Genomic DNA, 17,517 nt, shown 5'->3' on the forward strand with positions numbered 1-17,517 from the left:
AGAGAATTCAATTGCAGAAGCTCCAATGGGTCAAATTTTAAATGGACCAAAAACAAATAACAACAATAAAACCCCTAATCAACAAATTTAATCTTATTTATAAAATTTACCTTGTATTAGTCTGTTCACCAGAGAAACAGAACCAATCTCTCTCTCTCTCTCTCTCTCTCTCTCTCTCTCTCTCTCTCTCTCTCTCTCACACACACACACACACACACACACAGATTTATTGTGAGGAATTGGCTCATGTCATTATGAAGGATGAGAAGTCACACAATCTGCTATCTGAGACCTAGGAAAAAGCCAATGGTATAATTCCTGTCTAAGACCAGAGGTCTGAGAGTCAGGGAAGCCAATGGTATAAATCCCAGAATTCCAGTCCAATTGTCAGGAGGAGTGCAAGCAGGCAGAAAGGAAATGAATGTTTTTAAAAAGAATTTTTATTTTATTTTATTTATTTTGTCAATCTTTACTCAAGGACATTTTCCCATCAATTTTTCAGAGAGAGTGGAAGGGATGGGGAGAGATATATAGAGAGAAACATCAATGTGAGAGAGGCACATCGATTGGTAGTCTCCCACCTGCACCCCAACTGGGGCCAGGGATCGAGCCTGCAAATGAGGTATGTGCCCTTGAACAGAATCGAACCTGGGACCCTTCAGTCTATGGGCCAATGCTCTACCCACTGAACAAAACTGGCTAGGTCAGGAAATGAATTTTACCTTTCTCCTCTTTTTGTTCTATTTAGCCATCAACAGATTGGATGATGCTCACTCACACTGAGGAGGGCAGTCTACTAAGTCATCTGGAAGCACCCTCATAGACACACCCAGAAGTAATGTTTAATCTGGGCATCCCATGGCCTAGCCAATTTGACATAAAATAAACCATCACAAGTCCAGCCCTTATCAACTTGGCACCCATGTGTATCTCCATAAACCATACTTAATCTCCACATAAGGTCATAATAAAAGGTCATAATTCTGCCTAACATGATGCAGTTATCCTACACACAACCAAAAATGCACTAAAGCCTTCCCCAGAAGAGGAGGTAAAGTCCTTGAGTGATGTTTTCTTGATATCCTGTAACTTAAATACTATGATGTAAAATTAACAGTACTTATCTAGTACTATAATATAAAGTTAATGCATCTTATATTAAACTAGAGGCCCAGTGCACGAATTCGTGCACGGGTGGGGTCTGGCCGGCCTGGCCCCAATTGGGGTGGATCGGGGCTGGGCCTGTTGGGAGGAGGAGATGGCGGGAGGTTGGCCAGCTGGCCCGCCCCAATTGGGGCCTGATCAGGGCTGGGCCAGCTGGGGGAAGGGGCCGCGGGCGATTGGCCAGTGGGCCCTGCCCCCGATTGGGGTTGGGGGGCCGATTGGGGGCAGGGCTGACCATGGGGAGGGGCTGTGGGCAGTGGGCCAGCCAGTCCCACCTCTGAATGGGGTAGGGGGTGCTGATTGGGGGCCAGTGGCCTGGGGGAGGGGCCATGGGTGGTTGACCGGCTGGCCCTGCCTCTGATGGGGTGGGGGGGCCGATCTGGGGTGGGATCAGGCAGGGGGAGGGGCTTCAGGAGGTTGGCGGGCTGGCCCCGCCCCCTATTGGAGTGGGGGCATGATCAGGGGTGGGACCAGTAGGGGGGAGGGGCTGCAGGCTGATCAAGGTGGTGGGGGCCCATCGGGGGCGTGGCCAGCCAGGAGGAGGGGCTGCAGGAGGTTGGTTGGCCAGCCCTGCCCCCTATTGGGGTGGGGAGGTGCGATCAGGGGCGGGCCAACCGGGGGGAGGGGCTGTGGGCCTATTGTGGTGGGGCGGGCTGGCCCGGGGGAAGGGAGGGGGCGTTTGGCCTGTGGCCAGCTCTTGATGGGGTGGGAGAGTCTGATCAGGGGCAGGCTGGCAGGGGGAGGGGCAGCAAGGTTGGCTGGCCAGCCCCACCCCTGATTGGCAGGTTCGCTGGTCACAGTGGGCGTCATAGCGACTGGTTGTTATGGTTGTTAAGGCCATTACAGTCGCTGGCTTTTTATATATATAGATAAGGGAATAAGAGGAAAGAAGATAGGTAGGTAGATAGATAAATGCATAGATAGATACACACACAAACATATTCATAGCAAAATTAAAAGGAACTACTCACATACATATATGTATGGACATAGACAATAGGGTGTCGAAGGTCTAGGCCAGGGTTGGAACCGGGTGCAGGGGACTTGGCAGGGGAGGGAACATCTGTAATACTCTCAACAATAAAGTTTAAAAAACGGAACTACTTAATGACAATTACCATCCTCATTTCTGTAACAGGTCATGTGGTGGTAGTTAGTATTTATGATTGACTACCTTCTTCCACTACCCACTATGTTTCCTTTGCCTTCAACAAGTACCTTAGCTGGTCATGGTTCTTTACCTGGTGGGGTGACCCAAACCTTCCTTTCTGAAGGCTCTAGATTGGTTTGTTGTCATTTTTCATTGACCTTAATCATGGGGTACGATAATACCAAGAGACACCCTAAAGGATTTCCTGTATTCCAGGCATACTCTTTCTAGTCTCTATTGTGGACTAGTAGTCCAGTTTCTCCTTGGTAGTCAGTATCACTCACCCAGCCAGCACCTTAACTCCCTTCTTTGCCTATTGATTCAGAGGCATAAGGATCTCAAAGTGGCCAGGTGAGTCTACTTCCAGTTTAGTGAAATTATTGTTGTGACTCTTGGTTGAAGCATTTCTCCCTCTGGAACTAAGATCTGAAGATCAGCAGAGTGTAGAGCAGTGATGGGCAACCTTTTGAGCTTGGTGTGTCATACTTTGCCAAAAAACTGAGCATAACTCGGGTAGTGTGTCACTTTGAGGAAAAAACATCATTTCGTGATATTTATAGTTTAAACATAAATGTATAATTGTTATATATAATTGTATTTAATAAACCAAAAACTAAATATTTAACTTACCTGCTTAGTGACTTCTTTGTTCATCCGTCAGTCGGTTTCTTTTGTTGGTCTTGATATTATTTAGCTTGTGTGGGGTGCCGTGAACTAAGATAAGTGAGGGGGAGGGGGAATTCTTTAACTAACATGCCTATTAGTGACTTTTTTGTTGCTGAATATCATTGGCTAAATCTTCAATTGAAGGTTGGTATTTTGTACACTTCAGGCCCAAGCAAGCGCTACTAACTTCATCTGTCAGTCTGTTTCTTTTGTTGGTTTTGATATTATTTAAGGCTGAGAATAAGGCCTCACAAAAGTATGTAGAGGGAAAAATTGTGAGTAAAGCCATTGCTATATTTTTCAGGGTGCTAAAAGTGTCTGGTAGTCAGTTCCAGGCACTCCAAATTTCCTGTTCGTAGTGGCACTCCTTTTGATTCTCTAAGCGGCACCTTTCCAGATTCTCAAGCTTTGACCTCAAGTCGACAAACACCTGAGCCCAGATACTGTCTTGAAATTCTGCAAGTTGCATCTCCAAATCATCAATTTGCATCCATTGGAAACCATTTAATTCCAAACTACTGTAGACTACTACATCAGGATACTTAATTATTTTCATGGTCTGTTCTAGACTTCTAAATTGACTAAATCTATCACTAAACTGGTCAAGTAACGAGTCTAAAACATGCTGGTACTTCATATGCAAGAGTTCCATTTCATTTTGTACAGCTGCACTGGCCTTCTCAAAATACTTTGTTACTCGAGGAAAATACTTACAAGTTTTAGTTTCTACATCTCCCTTGAAAATTTTAACTTTACTTTCAAAAGCTTTTATGTATCCAAACAACGTCAATACTTTTGACAGAACCTTGTAACTTTAAGTTCAGTTCATTAATATGAACAGAGAGATCTGTAAAAAACATTAGGGTGTTGACCCACTTATCATCATTAAGCTGAGGAAAGTTTCCCAGATCCTTATCGTCAAGAAATACCTTAATTTCTTCAAAGCACTCCACAAAGCGCTCAAGAACTTTGCCTCGGCTCAGCCATCTTACATTATTGTACATCAGCAGTCCACTGTAGGTGGAATCAAACTCCAGTAAAAGTGCCGAAAATTCTCGCTTGTGAAGGGGGCGAGCAGCTATTAAATTAACTATTTTTGTAACAACTGACATTAAGTCGTTTAAGTCAGTGAATCCTGCCTTGGCACATAAAGCTCCTGATGGATAATACAATGAAAAGGCACAATCGGATGTCCAATAGCTTCTGTAAACAATTTGACAAATCCGTCTTTTTCCCCCCACCATATTTGGTGCCTCATCTGTCGTCACTGACACAACTTTAGAGATATCAATGCTTAGGTCACGAAATGTTTGTATAACAACCTTACATATTTCGCTTCCTGATTTACTTGTTGACACTGATACTAACTTTATCAACTCTTCTCTCATTGTGAGACCATCAGAATATCGACCGATAATGGCCAACTGAGCATGTGATGTGACATCAGTAGTTTCATCAAGAGAGATCAAAAAATATTTACACTTCCTTATGTCTCTCTTTAATTGATGTTGTACATTTGTGTTCAGTCTCATTATTTGATCTTTTATGATATTTCTACTGAGTGGTAACTCAGATATTCTCTTAATAATTGCATCTTTATTCTGCATATCGTGAAATAGAACTGGTGCACATCTTAGGAGAGTTTCTTTAATAAATTCTCCCTCACTGAGCGCTTTTCCATGCTGAGCTATAGAGTGAGCAATGCTCAAACTTGCAGATGTTAAATTTGTAGAGCCTTTCATAAATTTAAGGATGGAATTAGATTGGCTCTTATAAAGGTATAGCTGCCTGGAAATGTATTCCTTCCTTTCATCCTCACTTTTTTCCAAGAGCTGGGAATGATTAGTTTCAAAATGTCTATTTATATTCCATGTTCTGCTTACTACCGTTTCAGTACATAAAACACAAAATGATCTGCCATTTTTTTCTATAAAGTCATACATCTCGTCCATGTCTCTTGAAAGGGTCGGCCACTGCTACTACTACTTCCTTTACTTAACCTTAGTTTTTTATTTTTTGGGTTCTCCATCAGGGGAGCAGTGACAGAAGATAGAATTATAGATAGCTTGTTAGGCCTGCAGGCAATTAGGGTTAACTAGCCTAACTAACCACAAAATGGTGCATATAACTGTCTTTTAGGAAAGAGCAGGGTTAATAAGCAGAAATAGGGGTTAATAAGGATGCACAACAGTAATAGTGGTGAAATGGAGTCTGCACTATGGAGCAAGATGGTGTTCCTTATGTGAATTAAAATGGCTGCCACTATTTCTAATGGCGGAAAACGGCACCCATAGCACGCCACAAACCCTCGCCTCTCCCAGCCTCCCCCTCACTTATCTCAGTAATGATGGATTAGAAATCCATGACACCCCAGAACAGTAGATAATGGTTGCTGTGGTTAACTGTTATTTGGCTACTGGTAATGGCAGGGCCCCCAGAGATGCGTCCCCCGCTGCGTTCCGCTGCTCCCTGCTCTGCCGGCGGAAGTGAGGGCAAAGATCCCGGCTTAACCGAAGTCCCAGAACTAGACGCTCTGTGCCGGACTTCTGTTGTTTTGGCCTACAGACCTCCGGCACAGAGTGTCTAATAGGGGAGGATGAAACATTTGCGACTAGAGCAGTGATGGCGAACCTATGACACGCGTGTCAGCACTGACACGCGTAGCCATTTCTGATGACACGCGGCCGCATGCCGAGGATGAAACATTTGCTGCTCCTGAGGATGAAACATTTGCGACTAGAGTCTTGGAGTTAGTTTTTTTCCTCAAAGTGACACTACCCAAGTTATGCTCAGTTTTTTGGCGAAGTTTGACACACCAAGCTCAAAAGGTTGCCCATCACTGGACTAGAGTCTTGGAGTTAGACTCTTAACTCCAAGACTCTAGTCGCAAATGTTTCATCCTCGGCATGCGGCCGCCTCAGCTGCCGCGTGTCATCAGAAATGGCTACGCGTGTCATAGGTTCGCCATCACTGGTGTAGAGTCTCAAAGCAGATATTTTGCTGGTGAGTCACTAGGGGTAACAGTGAGTGGTATCATTCCTATTTCTACTTCTTGATTCCTTTATCTGTGAATCCTTATTATGGAAAAAAACCCATATATTGGACACTGATTCAAAGCATATTCATACTTCTGGAGAACCTTGCTCCAGTCCTGCAAGGTATTGTCATTTAGCTGGCACTGTAACTAAGTCTTCAGAAAAGCCATTGCACTGTTCTGTCTAGCCATTTTCTTCAGGATATTAGGGAACATGGTAAGACTAATAAATTCTGTGAACTTGAGCCCATCATTGCACTTCTTTTGCTGTGAAGTGAGTTCTGTGTTCAGAAGCAATGCTGGTGGATAAGGCATTCTTTAAGTCCATTGATGCTAATTTGACAAAAGCATTGCATGCAGGGAACGCACACCCATATCCTGAGTGGGTGTCTAGTCCAGTAAGAACAAAATGTTGCCCCTTCCATGTTGGAAATGGTCTAGTGCCGTGGTTGGCAAACTGCGGCTCGCGAGCCACTTGCGGCTCTTTGGCCCCTTGAGTGTGGCTCTTCCACAAAATACCATGGCCTGGACGAGTCTATTTTGAAGAAGTGGCATTAGAAGAAGTTTAAATTTAAAAAATTTGGCCCTCAAAAGAAATTTCAATCGTTGTACTGTTGATATTTGGCTCTGTTGACTAATGAGTTTGCTGACCACTGGTCTAGTGTAATCAACCTGCCACCAGGTAGCTGACTGATCGGTGCCATATCAGGGATTTGGTGTTGGTCTCTGCTCCTGGCAGATTGGACACTCTGCAGTGGCCATAGCCTCATTGAGTGGAAATCCATGTTGTTGAGCCCATGCATAACCTCCCCCCCTGTCACCATGACCACTTTGTTCATAAGCCTGTTTGGGGACAATGACGGAAGTGGCTAGGAAGGAGCTGACTGGTATCCACAGAATGGATCATCCTATCCAATTGATTTTAAAATGAAAATACTTTTTGTCCAACAAAAGTGTGTGTGAATATAATTGGCCAGGGTGAAAGTGGCTTAGCGGAGTTAGATTCATCCTGAATACTTTTTAAAGGTATTTCAATGTTTGTATAATTTTCAGTAAAACATTTGTATTAATAAATGTGGAATAAAAAAAATTCCTCTGGCTCAAAACAATAGGGTCCAGGTGGAAGAATTATAAAAATGCTTTCTATTCATTTCAATTTAGTGTGAAATGTAACATAAAATATTGATACCCACTAAACAGGAAGGGATATATGTAGGACTGCTGCAATAGTCCCAAGAAAGAGTTGAAGGCATGAATAAAAACAAAGACAATAAAGGTGAAGAGGAACAGACAAATTCAAGAGATATCTGGAAGAAAAATTATTCAGGTTCTATGATTATAAGGGGAAGATGAGAGGGGAAGTTTTGACTTGGTCATATGTTAGATGTTGGGATTTTTAGCAAAATAGTAATACATTAGGAAGGAAGATGGGGAGTTGAGTTTTGACATGTTGAATGTGAGGTGAATATGAGATCAACCAGATTCAGAAGACCAGTAGGAAATTGTGAATATGGATCTAGCTTAATAAAAGGATGTGGGCTGGATATATGGACTTGAGAGTCCCATTCCATTCCATCCCATTCCATTCCATTCCATTCCATTCCATTCCATTCCATTCCATTCCATTCCATTCCATTCCATTCCAAGATTGTTTGTCCTCTCTTTCTCTTCTTGTCCCTATTTCCCTCTACCTTCCCCATTTTGCTATTTTAATAGATGCTTCCTTGGTGATATCATACATCTTCTAAGTAGACTATATAAAGACAATATCTGATACTGCCTATACATGCAGACTACTATATAGACAATGGAAGAAATCACATAGGATGGATTTACAAAATAAGAAAATTAAAGGAAAGATTGAGAGAAAACACAATATTGAAACTCATGGATACCTATCTGAAGTAGAATTGGTAGAGGAGATAGAGAAGAGAGGCAGGAGAACCAGGGAAGAGAAATATCCCAAAATCTAAGGCAGGAGAAAGTTTTATTTAAGATTAATCAGTTGACTGGTGAAGATTAGAGCTGTTTGTAATTAGAGCAGTTTTATCAAGAACTAAGGCTAGTTTGCAGTGGGTTGAGGAACAAATGGGAAGTATGAAAGGAGAAGTGACATAAACTGTGGAATTTAGAATTTACCACTTGAACAAGAGAACAATTAGAAGTTTTGTAAATTTTATTGAAAAAATTTCTCCCAATCTTAGTAACACTGTTTTTTGTGCTTGGTTGGATCATTCGGTTTATACCAGGTCAATGAGTCCATTCTCATATGGGCCATTTGGGTTTGATGTATTCCTGGGGATTTCCTAAAATAGAGTCTTGGCTAACAAACCTGAACTGCAGTTTCTAGGGCTTTAGATTAAGGGCAAAAAATCCTGGTATTATTCATAAAATAAATATGATCTCATTAAACAAAAATGATGACACCTGTTATTTGGTCATTCCAAAAGAATGCCTTTCTCCTCTTTGGTAAGGTAAGTATTTGCTAAAAGTGATATACTTGTTGCAGATGTATTTCTTGTAATGAAATGTTTTAATTGTATCAGAAAATTACTAGGAGAAATAATGTGTAATGTATTGAATTAAAAAGTCCTCATTTGCTTAATAAGTGAACTGTTCATTTTTAAAAATGACGTCATCTGTTTGGGTAACTGGGGTAAGGGAGTACCATATGTTTTAATTAGGCACCTAACAGTTTTTTTAAATAGAGTTTTAGCCTGACATCGGTTTTGTTCCTAATATTCTGAAGAATAAAAGGAGCCATTCTCATGCTAGTTCAGTAGGAGATTGTTCTCTATGACTATTTGGAAATTACGAGTTGTCACTTTTTCTTTACTACATTAGTTAAATGTAAAGTGATGAATTTAAGGTGGTGAATTAGACATATTTTTGCTGCTTTTAGAACAACTTTTGTGTAGAAACTGGTTTAAAAGGGGATTTTTTAAGTGGCTGCATTGCTATTCACATTATAGCGTAGGAGAGGAAATGGAAAGGTTCCATGTATCTGCATTTTTCTCTGCTTCCAGCACTAATTTTTATGCATATTTTTTAAAGAGATCTATATTTCTAAAAGAAAATACATTTTTGTTTTGCTGGGATTTAGGATGGTTCATATTATTGTGGATCCCTTGTTTTTATTTCTATTAGATTAAAATAGAATTTTCAGTAAATTTGTACTTATCTTCTGTAGTCCAAAACAGTACTGTCCAATAGCAATATAATGAGCCACATTGGCATTTAAAATGCCACATTAAAAGTAGTAATTAATAATTACAGATAAGTGAATATTTTTGTTTAACTAAGTATATTCAAATATTATTTGAACAGGTAATCAACATAAAAGTTATTAATGAGATATTTTACCTTTTGTATTTCACATTTTTAAAATCCAGTTTGTATTTTCCACTTACAGCCTTTCTCAACTTGACCGAGCCACATTCAATGCTCAGTAGCCACAGGCGGCAAATGGTTACACTATTGTACAGTGCAGGTCTATGGAATCAGGGCAAATTCTTAGTATCTGGATGGATAGAAAGATAAAGAGATATTTTCTATAAATTGGATTTGATTAGTTTAATAACTGGTTACCAACACCCAATAATGTGATCATCTTTATGGATGTCAAACTTTTTTATTCATTGAAAAGTTATTTGGAGGAGATATGCTAAAAATATTGGGTAGATGGAACTTTTATGTTTGATTGCCCTTAATAACTGTACTGTGCCATTGCATTTATTTCTATTATACATACATGTTTATGCTTCATGAAATTTCAGTATATGTCTGTAATTTGTAGCATAAATGCAGTTCCAGCTACAATGAAGATTTTGTGCTACAGCTAGAGAAGGAATTGGTTCAGGCCCGTCTGAGGGAAGCTGAGGCTCAGTGTGCACTAAAGGAGATGCAGGATAAAGTCCTGGATATGGAGAAGGTGAGACCAACATAAATGCTGTTACTCCCAAAATAAAGGGATATGTGATAAATTGTTAAGTACTTATTGAGCAGTTCAGTTGGATTTGGTGATTTTACACATTAGAAACCTTACATATTAGATACTGAGAGATGAAAGGAAAAAATATAAGATTCCCAATTATTCTTTGTTGTTGCCATACTACTCAAAGCCCCATATTTAAGGGTAAAAATAGAGATTAGAGTCATTTTACAGGAAAACATGATAATTTTGATATGAATAATATTTAAATGTTGGAGAAGAGAAACTTAGGGGGTAGAAATGAACTGTTCTCAAATATTGTAATGTCTTCTTCTGCAAGAGATTGGATATGACTAATACATAAACATTTCAGGGAGAATTGCATCTGAGTATAACTGCTGCAATTTCCCAAGCTATACTAAGCCACCTCAGGAAGATCTTAGCCTGAGGTATGCTATGGAAGCTAACTTATCTCCTTTCAAAGTCATTAAAGAAGTTGAAGGGTTAGGCAAATAGTGGAAATAGAGCAGGAAATAATTTAATGAAATAGAACAGGAAATAACTACAGTCAGTAGTGGAATAATTTTTGCTAGAAATCTGCTTGCTATTTTATTTTGGAAAATTTATTCTGTTTATTGAGAAAAAGGCCAACAAGGCTGTGAAAATGCCTAATAGAATATTTGGTCTCTAACTTTTGGAGTTTTCTGGGCTCCATGATTTATTTTTATTTATTTATTTTAAAAATATATTTTATTGATTTTTTTACAGAGAGGAAGAGAGAGGGATAGAGAGTTAGAAACATCGATGATAGAGAAACATCGATCAGCTGCCTCTTTCACAACCCCTACTGGGGATGTGCCCGCAACCAATGTACATGCCCTTGACCGGAATCGAACCTGGGACCTTTCAGTCCGCAGGCCTACGCTCTATACACTGAGCCAAACCGGTTTTGGCAATGGGCTCCATGATTTAGATAAGAAACTGGGCCTCTCTGTTTTGAATTTTTGATAGTAAGAAATGTCCTTGAGTCCATTTTAAAAATGGATTTCTTAAGGAGCTTTGTTGGTATTCATGGCATAGGGTAGAAAGGAAATTGGGAGGTTTTGTGCTTCCTATGGTTAATTTCTTCATGCAGGGCTCTCTTTTTATGTATATGCAGTAAATTTTTGGTTTTCTATAGAGAAAATATGTAAAGTTCATAAAAATGTGTAGTTGGCAAGAACCACTTTATTTCATCAGAGAGAGAAAATTTCATAGATTCAAGTTAATCTCATTAGTACCTCAGTTTACCTATGGAGCTTTTACTGGGCATCTCTTTTAGGATCTCTTGGTCACTTCCCAGAGCAGTTTAATTCAGGGCTACCCTATATCCTAAGGTGGGTCTTTCAGTATGGTAGGAGAGTAATCTCATAGTCACCTAATCTAATAGTAGTATTAAATTTGTAACTATTGACATAAATAGTGACTAACGCACAGAGATTTTATACTCCTTTCCAAAGTGACATGCTGAGAAAATACAACAAAACAGATGGTAGGCTATTCTTTTCCATGAATCTTTAAAATGTAAATGATATTATGCTTCATTTGGAGTACTAATCACAGGTGAGTAAATTTATTGCCATGTTGAACAACCTTTTTAATTCTATTGGTTTGTAACACTGATTAGTGTTACTAAACAAAGTAGAGTTAGACTTTCTTTGTTCTCAACATTAAGTAGTTAGCCTTACGCATTCCTATGGGATGTAAAATAGTGCAGCTGCTTTGGAAAAGATTGACAGTTTCATAAAAATTAAATGTGGAAATGCCATTTGATTCGGCAGTTCTGCTCTTTGATATATACTCAAGAGACTTAAAAACATAGGTCCACACAAAAACTTTCACACAGTTATAGCAGCCTTGTACATAATGGCCAGAAGTGATAGCAACACAGAGTTCTGTCAACTGATGAATGTATAAATAAAACATGGTATATCCATATAACAGATGTTATTTGGCAAAAAAAAGGAATGAATCTTAAAAACATGACAAGTGAAAGAAGCTAATTATAAAAGCCACCTATTGTATGATTCCATTTATATGAAAATGTCCTGAATAGAAAATCCATAGAGACTGAAGGAATAAGGGCTGCCAAGGGCTGGGAAGGCAGAGAGTGGGGGCGGGGAGGCGAGTGTGGAGTGCTTGGTAATGGGTATAGGGTTTCTTTTGGGGGTAATTAAAATGTTTGAAATTAGATCAAGATGTTGGTTATACAGCCCTGTGAATCTCTTAAAAACCACTGACTAGTGTATATTAAGAGTAAGTTTTGTGGTTTGTGAATTATCCTATATAATAAAAGGCTAATATGCAAATCGACTGAATGACCAGTCGCTGTGACACACACTGAGCACCAGGGGTAGATGCTCAATGCAGGAGCTGCCCCCTGGTGGTCAGTGCGCTCCCACAGGGGGAGCGCCACTCAGCCAGAAGCCCTGAGCCCGGCTCACAGCTGGGGAGCACAGGGGCGGTGGCAGGAGCCTCTCCCACCTCCACGGCAGTCAGTCCGACATCCCCTGAGGGCTCCTGGAATGTGCGAGGACACAGGCCGGGCTGAGGGACCCCCCTGCTCCCTGAGTGCACGTGCACCGGGCCTCTAGTATCTCAATAAAATTAAGTATAATTATATATGGGACAAAATAGCTCTTATATGCTTTATTTATTTTATTTTATTGTTTACATTTAAAAATCTCAAGTTAAATTTTTTCTTGCTTTAGAGAAACAACTCCTTTCCTGATGAGAATAACATTGCAAGGCTTCAGGAAGAACTCATTGCTGTGAAACTGAGAGAAGCAGAAGCTATTATGGGTTTGAAAGAACTTAGACAACAAGTCAGAGATTTAGAGGAGCACTGGCAGGTATATCAATATGTTTTTTGTGCTTTCTAAAAAGAGGGTAAAACGTGAATATACAATTTGTATGAGTTTGAAGTAGTTGATGACCAACATTGGGATATGACTTTAAAGTATGAAAGACCCTGTATAATGTACACAACTGAGAGAATTTATATATTGCAAGTACCTTTAACTGTTTCTCCCTTTTTAACTTATAATTAAAGAAGATAATATAGAGATCATCATATTTTTGCTGTTATATTATTGTAATTTATGTATTTTTTCTAAAAACCTATAAAGAAATAATCCTTTATATAGTACATATTTCTTCTGTTGATATTAAATCCATTTTTCAGTATGAGATAGTAGAAGGCTGACACCAATATAAATTTGTAACTTTTTATTTTTTTAATCCTCACCCGAGCATATTTTTTCCATTGATATTTAGACAAAGTGGAAGTAGTCTGGGGGAGACACAGAGAGAGAGAAACATCAATGTGAGAGAGACACATCAATTGGTTGCTTGGTTGCTTCTTGCATGCACTCCAACAGGGGCCTGGGATTGAACCTGCAACCCAGGTACGTGCCCTTGACCAGGAATTGAATCTGCAACCCTTTGGTGCACAGGCCAACACTTTAACTACTGAGCGATGCCAGTCAGGGCTGTAACTTGAAAATTGGTGTCTCACAAAATAGATCAGACATTTAGCTAGTTACATGCCAACAAATGTATTCACATATGAGGGAAATTATTGACAACGAACAAAAATACAGATGATATAAGAAAGGGAGAGCAGGAAGAAAACAAAAACTACACACCATTTCAGATTAGTGATCTTGGTTTGAATTTGGGGTAAGTGATGCATCTAGCAAAGACTGAAATTAATCCTTGACATTGCCATGGCTTTTTTTTTTTTTTTTTTTTTGCCAAGTATCAAGCAGCAATAAACTGGAAATTAAAAATAAATAACCTGTACCTTTGCCATGGGTATTTTTAGGACACTGCTCTTAACTGCTAATATTGCTTCCTTAATTCATGAATAGCCCCACTTTTTTCTTTTCTTGGTATTTCATTAAAAATAATGTGAAAATCTCATTAAAAATTACGGTAAAAAATTGTATTGTTTATAATTAATTCACAGTATTAAAAATTGAACTATATCTGAGTTATCCCAAATCTTCTACTTACTGGCAGTGAGATCTACAGTGTGACCTTTCTGAAGTTATTTAATCACAAATTCCATTTTTTTCATACCTGTATAATAAAGATAATAGTGCCTAACTTTTTAGATGTTTCTGGGGATTAAATAAAATAATGTGTATAAAGTGCTTAACATACTACTGGATCTAAAAGAATTGCTCAGTAAAGTTAGCTCTTATTTTGATACTGGGAATATTTGTTGCAATATAATTTTTTGTGTTTTAGCGCCACTTAGCTCGTACTACTGGGAGATGGAAAGACCCACCTAAGAAAAATGCTGTGAATGAGTTACAAGATGAATTGATGACCATTCGACTTAGGGAAGCAGAAACACAGGCAGAAATAAGAGAAATAAAACAAAGGATGATGGAAATGGAAACACAGGTAAGATGGAAAGTCCAATATCTTTAAAAAATATCATTAGCAGCACTGACCGGTTTGGCTCAGTGGATAGAGCGTCGGCCTGCGCACTAAAAGGTCCCAGGTTCGATTCCGGTCAAGGGTATGTACCTTGGTTGTGGGCACATCCCCAGTAGGAGGTGTGCAGGAAGCAGCTGATCGATGTTTCTCTCTCATCGATGTTTCTAACTCTCTATCCCTCTCCCTTCCTCTCTGTAAAAAAAACCAATAAAATATATTTTAAAAAATATCATTAGCAGATCAAAAATTTATGCACAGATTGTATCCTCCCTAGAATAGAGCTAAAAGGTGGACATGTGAAACTATCTAGACTATAATTTGTAGTTCAAATTATAGGGCTAAAATTATGGTCTTTGATATAAGAGACTTAATGTCTTTGACCCATTCAACAAAGTTTAAGCAAGTTGTAATACTCCATTTGACTTTGTTAGCTTGTTACACAACTTGAGAGGGAATATTCATGTAGAGCAAAATTTCTCACTCTCAACACCATTCACATTTTTGGACCAGATGAAGTCTTTATTGTGGGGACTGGCCTGTGCATTTTAGGATGTTTAGTAGCATCCCTGGCCTCTACCCACTAGATGTCAGTAGCACCTCCCCAGCCCCCACAGAGTAATGATCAAAAATATCTCTACACATTGCTAAATGTCCTTGGCAAAATTCCCTGGTTGAGAACCACTGGTATAGAATATAATGTGAAAAATGATTCCTAAAGTTGTGTAATGTGATTCTGAATGAGTCAGTTCAAAATTATACTTCTTTCTTCTCAAATCCCCCTTTCTCTAATAAACTCTATCTTAAATATATTTAAGATCTGAAAGGTCCCTTTTATGATATCCATTTGTATTATAAAGGTACATATAGTTTTTATGTGATGCATTTGTGTGGGCCATGTTCTCTATTCTCTATAATGTTATTTGGTTTTCAAAATACTTATTCAGTCAGTAGGGGGCATAGTTAACTCAGGTATCAGTCTGTATACTTATGTGCAAAAAACAGTCATTCCAACTTAAACATAACATGAATATGTAAATCCTTTAAAATAAATAAATATATTTTGTTTTACATTGTTCAAAGTTATTTTCTTGTATTTTTCATTGTAGTAGTTAAAATAACAGTAAGATGAAAAGTAGAAATCTAGTTTTTATAATCAAATGTTATCTCAGTATAGATATTAAAGATGCAAACACAGTTTTTAAGCCATGTTCAGGATTTATTTCAGAGTGGGTATAAGTGAATGAGTCAAATTCAACAAACATGGTTTCGAGAACTTGTGATAATAAAGTACTGTCCAACCTTCCAAGAACATATACTTGAGGAATCAGGCATTCACAAACTATATTTAATATAATTTATTTTCTGAGATAATGGATGTTAATTAAGTATTGTGGTAATCACTTCATAATTAAGTCAGGTCATTATGCTGTACACTTTAGATTTATACAGTGCTATATGTCAGTTATATCTTAATATAACTGGAAAAATACATAATCAGAAATATGGTAATTACAGAGTTAGATAGAAATTGCTATGGAGAAAGGAGGGAAAAATTAGTTCCAACTAAAGGTGGTTTGGGGGAAGGTTCCCTAAGGATTTTGTATTTTGGATTGTGCCTGACTAATGAGTGTGATTTTGGATGAATTTTGCTAGAAGAGAAATGGTTCCTAAGTGCCAGTGCTTGAACTGGAGATGATCCGTGAAGTTTTCCCATTGCAAAATGTGGAAAATAAAAATGGTGGTTTAATAGTAATGTTATATTAATCATTCAAAGAGTTTTACATCAAACACCTGTGGACCCAGCATCCAGGTTAAGACATGTGTCCTTGTTGATACATATAGCTCCAGTTCCTTCATTCTTAATGACTTTTAGAAAATCCACCTAGTGTGCATATCTTAGTTATTGAACCACACACCTCTTTGTACCAATTTTGCTATTACAAATAGTGCTGCTCTGAACATTCCTGTACATGTTTCCTTGTGTATATCTCTAAGAGTTTCTTTTATAAGGGGGTTTTATTATTTTTCTGTGCCATGAACCCCCCTTTCAGTCTGAAACCCATGACTTTGTCTCAAAATAATTGTTTTTTAATGCATAAAATAAAATATATAGGATTGTAAAGCAAACCAGTTACATTGAGATAGTTATTAAAGTGCTAAAGGTTGTGACAGAACATTTACATGGAAACATATACAACACATGACCATTGCTGGATTCAGGTTTTTCATACTTTAGGTTTTGTTGTACCTAAGTTAGATTTTCCTTTTTGGGGAGACTCCTGATTTTTGTTCCAAGGTGAATGAGTTGGGTTGTATTTTATCTTTTTCTGTTCTCAGAAATTTTATATAAGATTGGAGTCACTCATTATTTTAGTATTTGCTGGAATTTCTATCTTTAAACAGACTTATTTTGTGAGTATAGAAACTATTGATCCTAGTTGTTGAAGGGTTACAGATCTCATGTTTTCTGTGTCTTCTTGAGTCTGGTTTGGTAAGATAAAGCAAACTTCTGTAAGACTTCAAGAAAATAAAGAAGACACAAACACTATTAAGAATAAAAAAGGGACATAAATACAGGGTGGGGCAAAAGTAGGTTTATAAATTTGTATGGAAAATAGTACAATAATTTGTAAATAATAAGAATAAACTCTTGTGTTGCATACTCACAACTGTAAACCTACCTTTGCCCTACCTGGTATAGAGTCAGTGAAAATACTTTTTAAAAAGATTCTCTGAAAAACTTTAAGTGATAAACTTGAAATTTTTAAATTTTGATGAAATTAGTCTCTTTTGGGAAATATGAGTTGAGTGGTTTTTACTTTTTCTCTGAGTTTCTTGGACCTGTGGCGTTATGTCTACCATAAAATTTGGAAAATTCTGGGTCATTATTTCTCCAAATATTCTTCTGTTTCATACTGTCTTCTTTTGGGATTTCAGTTACACGTGTTAGATTGTTTAAAGACCAGCAACTCTTTGGATGCTCTCTTCTTTTTCTCTCCATTATTTTGATATTACCTATCTGATCTTGCATGTTTTTCACCTTTCCCTTAGAGCATTTAGCACATTAATCACAGTTATTTTAAA

At 38.3% G+C, this 17,517-nt stretch overlaps 1 protein-coding gene across 5 annotated transcripts in view; it reads left to right on the forward strand.

Annotated features, from left to right (window-relative positions):
- Nucleotides 1-17,517, forward strand: part of EVI5 (ecotropic viral integration site 5) — a 185,273-nt gene that overhangs the window by 95,018 nt on the left and 72,738 nt on the right. For all 5 annotated transcript variants that reach the window (XM_079776026.1, XM_079776024.1, XM_079776027.1 and 2 more), the window contains 3 exons: nt 9,811-9,945; nt 12,696-12,836; nt 14,239-14,397. In XM_079776026.1, the coding sequence (XP_079632152.1) occupies nt 9,811-9,945; nt 12,696-12,836; nt 14,239-14,397 (435 nt within the window). The remainder of the gene's footprint in view (nt 1-9,810; nt 9,946-12,695; nt 12,837-14,238; nt 14,398-17,517) is intronic.

The sequence above is a fragment of the Cnephaeus nilssonii genome, assembly GCF_951640355.1.
Source record: "Cnephaeus nilssonii genome assembly, chromosome: 7".
NCBI lineage: Eukaryota > Metazoa > Chordata > Mammalia > Chiroptera > Vespertilionidae > Cnephaeus > Cnephaeus nilssonii.